At 36.0% G+C, this 6,178-nt stretch overlaps 1 protein-coding gene across 1 annotated transcript; it reads left to right on the plus strand.

The window, feature by feature from the left end:
* Positions 1 to 403: 403 nt before the first annotated feature.
* On the plus strand, positions 404 to 1,435 carry LOC125862405 (serine/threonine-protein kinase TOR-like). The gene is made up of 3 exons (XM_049542460.1): positions 404 to 523; positions 629 to 681; positions 1,309 to 1,435. The coding sequence occupies exons 1-3, from the start codon at positions 416 to 418 to the stop codon at positions 1,418 to 1,420; spliced, it is 273 nt and encodes a 90-aa protein (XP_049398417.1). The 5' UTR covers positions 404 to 415; the 3' UTR covers positions 1,421 to 1,435.
* Positions 1,436 to 6,178: the final 4,743 nt, after the last annotated feature.

The raw sequence follows: 6,178 nt of genomic DNA on the forward strand, positions 1-6,178 counted from the left end.
CTCCTGTTGCTAACAGACCTGTTCACATTGCTCCTGTAAGTAGTAGTTTCAGTTGGTATTAATATACTGCACATACTTTTGGTGTATGTCATTATAATCATATGCTTTGGTTAATGATCTTACTGGTCGTTTTCTTTTGCTATTTTAGATTCTGCATTTCGTGGAGCTACTTTGCTTGGCACTCAATGATGAATTCAGAAAGTATCTTCCTGATATAGTTCCCTGTTGTATTCAACTTCTTACTGATGCGGAGAGGTTTAATGACTACACATATGTAATTACTATTCTCCACACCCTTGAAGTCTTTGGTGGATAGTCTTCCTTGGTTGTTTCTGTGGTCCATGCCTTGGTTAGTATCACTTTGATGTTGATGGTAGTGGTCTCACCTTAATGTGCAGGGACATTAGATGAGCATATGCATCTTCTTTTTCCTGCACTTATTCGGTTGTTTAAAGTGGACGCTTCAGTAGAAGTAAGACGTGGTGCAATCAAAATTCTTACAAGATTGATACCTTGTGTGCAGGTTGGTGTAAAAGGGACTAAGGGAATGCTTCTAAGTTTCATTGTTTCCATATGATTGCTTGTTTTCCTAAACTCTTTTCCTTTTCTCTTCATTTCTATTATGCAGGTTACTGGACACATATCTTCGCTTGTGCATCACTTGAAGCTTGTCTTGGACGGGTCTAATTTTTCTCCTTCACATGAATATCACTGATAATATATGAGACTTATTTTCCTTGAGTCAATAGATGATAACAAATGAACTGACAAAGATCTATTGTTTGTGGGTTGATGTTGACTCTAGTGAGTACACTCTCAGATATCAAATTCCGACCCATATGTAGCTACACTCGCTCACACTTATATAGAAGTGAACCTTGAACTCTGATTTATTACCTTGGAATGAATACTAATTGCAGCTTCTGCTTCCTTTTACTGAAGGTCATCCAGTAATTTGACACAAATGGCTGGAAAATTTTGAAGCAAACATTAAAATTTAAATCATTATATTAGTGTTTCAATTTCAGTCAATATTGCAAGAGTTTTTCTCATGTCTGTCCAAACTTCATTTTGAATGCAATTCCTTTCCTTATGTCATGAACAATTGCTAGACGATTCTACTATGCTGTTTTCGAAAACTCAGTTGATTTTATCTTATCATTTTTTACCTTATCCTTTCTGTTTTAATTCTAAAGCAGACTGAATTGTGAGTTTTTGTACCTGATAAAAGCTTTGTACTATGTGATTTCTGCAATACTTTCTTCAAGTTTGTGTTGATAAATTCTTGGTGCTCCCTTCCATTCACAGGAACAAAGAAGAGCTCAGGAAAGCTGCTATTGATGCACTTCATTGCCTAGCTCATGCTCTTGGAGAGGACTTCACCATTTTTATTCCTTCTATTCACAAGCTTATGGTTTAACATAGGCTGCAGGTCTGCATTGATTTTTGGGGTTCTCCCTATCACTACTACGACATTGTAAAGGCTTATACTGCTGAGGAATTTGTTCTTGATACGATAATTTTTCGTATAAAACACAAGGAATTTGAAGAAATCCAGGGACGGCTGGAAAAATGCGAGCCATTGATTTTTGGAAGCACCACACCTCAAAGATTAAATTGGCGGCTGTCGGTTGAGGTCATCGGTGATCCTTTAGGCGATGGAGAGAGTGACCTCTATGAGATTGGGACCGACATGCGGAAGCAGCTCGAGCTCAGAGTGACAGTTCAGGGAGTCCCTCGTATTCTCTTTTGATATCTAAACTGTGAGAACACAATCTCCTTGTAGTCATTTTGTTTATTGTTTCTGCATATAGTGATTGTGCCCTTGTAGGGCGTACTTTTCTTTCTTTGTCATGGATTGGTGTGCCCTTATCGGGATTTGATATTGTGGATGTTTCTGTTGAAATTGTGTTGGATTGGTCTATTTTAGTTTTTGATTTGTAGTTTATAGCTTCTTTGTTTTTGTTTTGATAATAAGATTTAGATTGATGATGCCTGATGATGGATATAGGGTGACGACTTGGTTAAGGGTAAATTGTCGACTTCTGAGTGTTTGATTTTGGCGAAGTCTGAGTAGCCGTTCTCGAATAGATGCATGAGGTTGTTGATGATGGATTGGTTGACGACTTTCATTTTAGGCAAAATTGTCATCTTTTTGGTAAGGTTTTGACTTGGTTGGAACTAAGAGCATAGTCATGCATGTGAATAGTGTTGAGCATATGTCTTCGTTTTTAAAAGGTTGAGCATGTTATGAATGATTTTTTTGACAACTCTTACAACTTTTTTTGTGACTTTTGATTCGTTAGCGGTTAAAATGTTCAATGCTACTTGTATCTTGAAAAAGAAGTAATATTTTGAACCATCTTGATTGATTGCACGTCATGTGTGGTGAGTTGTTGAATAATACCTTGTGTCCGCTTTTGTCACCTAGAACTTGCCCGGTTGGTCTTGAAATGTTGGTCTTGTTTGAGTTTGGTTGGAGAAATGATCTTAGGCTTTCTTTGATGTTCTTGAAGTCCACTTGGCCTAAAAATCCCACCTTTTGCACTAAATATATCCTTAGTTGTCCCCTTTGAGTAATGGCAACCACATTACAAGCCTTATCCTTTTTGAAAAAGTAACCCTCTTTTGAACCCTTCCCTCATTTAACTTGAGATTGTGAAAGTTGAGGCTAAAAGCCTAAGTTGGGGATGTTATGAGAAATTCATTGAAGGGAAGCTTACCACATGAGGACATGATATAAAAAAAGAAAAAAAAGAGAGAAATTGAGGGATGGATGGAAAGACTTAAGAAACAAAATGAATAAATAAGACTTGAATCCCCCAAAAGTTGAAAATGGTCGCATGTTGGACATCTAGAGTGGAAATAAGAAAAGGAAAATGAAAAATAGTGTGGGATGTGCATGGGTTTGAAAAGTGAAGAAAAGCGGATAAAGTTGGAAATAATGAATTGTTGTGTAGTGTTCAAGGAAGGTGTAGTCACTTACACCTAAATGATATCCCAACCGTCCCTAAGCCTATATTATTTAACAAAGTCCTTTGAGATTTCTAATCAAATGGAGTTGAGTCAATGTTGATTGAAAATATGGGCAAGCCTATGGTGTGACATTTGTGTGTATGAGTTGATTCTTTGTGAGTGTGAGTGTTGCATCTTTGTCCCTTGTCTTGTTTATATGTGTGTGTGGTTTTGGGACACTTCTTTCTTGTGAGGGCATGTATGTTGAAAAGGTGGTAATTTTGGAAATTTCTAATTGAGTCAAGTGAGTATGTGAAAGAGTTAATGAATTGAGTCATTTCTTGAGTTTGAGTTGTTGTCACTTAAATGATTCTTAATTTTTGAAAATGTTTCATGAGAATGAGAGGATTTCTTTTGTGTAAAGTTTGCATGTGGACTATTTGTCAGTACCAACCGAAGCCATTTACCTTTGTGCTTAACTGAAAAAGGGAAACTGATTTGTGGTGTGTTTTGAAGCAAAAGCCTCTTGTGTTCGACCGCGACTCTTAGTTGGCTATTTTTTGGACCCACAAGAACATACAATTTAACATAAGTTAAATGAAACAGGAACGTTCTCAAATAGCATAAAAAATTAAAGTTAACAGTTCAAAAACCATAGCACTTTGTGGTTTTCAAGTTCATTGGAGTCCTAACCCTGGTGGTGGTTTGCCTTCGTAGTCAAGCTTGTTGTTCCCAGTCGCTGCTCCAGGAAAGGTAAAATTTATCATCTTATTTAAATCCTTGTATAACCTTGTTGGGTTGATTAATTCGATGTACTCTTAGCTAGTTAGTCTGGTTTCTTTCTTGTTTAACAATTCATTTTTTAAAAAAAGCTTGATTCTGTTTTTAGCATGTTAATCTCCGTTTTGATTAGTTTTATCTCTATGTTGGCGTTTAAATAGGTGATATTGGTGTGATGTTGTGAATTGCTGGTATATGAGTTGTTGTGGGTTAAGTTCGGTCGTTGTGTTAAATGGTCGAGTCATAAATTTTCCTTTAATGCTTGTTTTTCTATTTATTGTCTAAGATGTGATTCATTGTTTAAGGTGTTTTGTACAACAAATTTCAAGTTAATTTTTAGTTTTTACTTACTGTTCTTTGCTCTTTTTTTTGGTTCAAGTGTTTTCAATATAGTTTCAATATGATATAGTTTGGTTCTTTGCCTTTTGAATATAGAATTCAATTTATGTGTTTGATTGCCCACTGATTTCGCCTCAGTTTTAACTTAGTTATCTAGCTTAGTTCAAAACCATATATTTTAGATTTGTATCTCATGAATCAACTGTATGTTTGAAGGTCAGAGAGGTTTAGAGTAAGCGCTCAATCGTAGAACCACCAATACGAAATGTGTTGCCTCCTTTTTACTGACAGTACTATTGTTAATGCTTGCATGTCCTTTATTTATTCATTTTTCCTCTTTTAGTCAAAGCTATGTCACTTGAGAGCTGCTGATGACTCCAAAAGTTAATTGCTTACAAGGAAGAGCCATCAAAAATGGGCGGGTTAAAGTTGAAATTCTAATGATCAATCTATTTATCCCCACTCTATTCAGCTCCTTTTCTCTGCTAGTTTTGGGAATCCTGCCTTTTTCCATTAGAAATTATAGAACTGGTGAAGAATCTGTCATATTTTTGCAACTCAGAAATATTTTTTGGGTGTATTCACAGATAAATCATTCTTAAAGGGCTTGAGAGAGTCATTCGCCTTACAATTTTGCCAAAGCGAAACTATGTGAGTCTTCCTTGCTTGTTTGTTCTCCGTATATGACGAAGTTTTGACACTTCTATCATCTATACTGGTTTCTCTACATTATGTTTTACTCCGTTGGAATATTCTTTTCATGTGATTCATTGGTTTCATTGAAAATTTTATTCCAGCCAACGAGTATTTCATGGAATTCCTTTCGTGATAAGCGAGAAGGATATTCTGATAAAGTTGTTGTTATAAGGTTCTTTCTCGACACTCTTACTTGATGATTTGTTCTTGTAGCAAGTTGCGTTTGGTTTTTCTCTTGTGCTTGTTTATGAAGAGATGCTATCTTGCTTGTAATAGTTCCTGAAGACTGTCTTACATGAATTTGGAAGGCAGTTTCACTGACTGTGAATGATGCACTTTTTGTTTAGATTAAGTTAATAATTTGTAGTCGCTTTGGAGTTCAAATGTGAAATGTTTGTTTCGTGTTCTATTGATATGTTACTTGGATGCTGTGGCTCTAGATTTTTATCATCGAAGAAAATAGAACCTCCAAAACTTTATTAGTATACCCAAGGACAGTTTACTTCATTGTTCAATCAGTAGTCTCAATCCAACATCATTTATTGGATACTGACATATCTTATGTATCTCTTCCAGTACCCTGAACTAGAAGCATCTGGAATGCTCTCATTGATGCCGACTTCTGGTTAGCCTTTTTCTCAATTCCTCTTTTCTTGTTTTGTTGTTGAGTTCAAGAGTTGAAAATTATGGTCTATGGAGCAGGTCGTTGCTAATTGCTTTGCTCAGAAAAGGGAAGCTAGGTTTTGTGAATGGAACTTCCAAAAGGGAGTCACAGAGAACTGATATTTGAAATCTGTGGGACAAATGTGAAAATATTGTGCATTTGTGGATCATGAATTCCGTTTTGAAGAGTTTACTGAATGAGATAATATATGGATCAAATGCACATGCAGAGTGGGAAGATCTAAAGGAACACTTCAACAAAGTTCACATAAGAATCTTTCAGTTGCACAAAGAGATCACTAGACCATCTCAAGGTACGAATTATGTCTCTATCTATTATTCGAGGTTGAAGGAGCTGTGGGATAAATATGATATGATTGTGCCTGGACCGAGTTGTGGTTGTGATAAGTCGAAAGACTATCCATCTCTGGAACATAGATTATTGCAGTTTCTGGGTGGTTTAAACGATTCATATGATCACACTAGGCAACAAATTTTGCTCAAAACAAATTCCAACTGTGAATCAAGCGTGCGTATGCAATGGTTACTCTTCTAAAGGTGTTTTAGTGTTAAATTTTCTTTCCTTTAGTATGGGGTCTGCTTATCTAAATCGATTAGTGATATATTTGAGGTAGCCTTTGTTTGCTTATCTAAATCGATTAGTGCTTAGCTAAAAAAAATTATGGCGGAGGGAACTAGTGCTTCATGCTTGTCTCTTTTATTTATACGGGTCATTTATGCTTTA

The sequence above is a fragment of the Solanum stenotomum genome, chromosome 4, assembly GCF_019186545.1.
Source record: "Solanum stenotomum isolate F172 chromosome 4, ASM1918654v1, whole genome shotgun sequence".
In the NCBI taxonomy this organism is placed as follows: domain Eukaryota; kingdom Viridiplantae; phylum Streptophyta; class Magnoliopsida; order Solanales; family Solanaceae; genus Solanum; species Solanum stenotomum.

What these genes read in the sequence shown, in the direction of transcription:
- LOC125862405 (XM_049542460.1), top strand. Translation starts at nt 416, where the DNA reads ATGCATCTTCTTTTTCCTGCACTTATTCGGTTGTTTAAAGTGGACGCT. An exon ending in GATTGATACCTTGTGTGCAG is followed by an intron (nt 524 to 628) that starts GTTGGTGTAAAA and finishes TCTATTATGCAG; the next exon opens with GTTACTGGACACATATCTTC. An exon ending in TTGAAGCTTGTCTTGGACGG is followed by an intron (nt 682 to 1,308) that starts GTCTAATTTTTC and finishes TTCCATTCACAG; the next exon opens with GAACAAAGAAGAGCTCAGGA.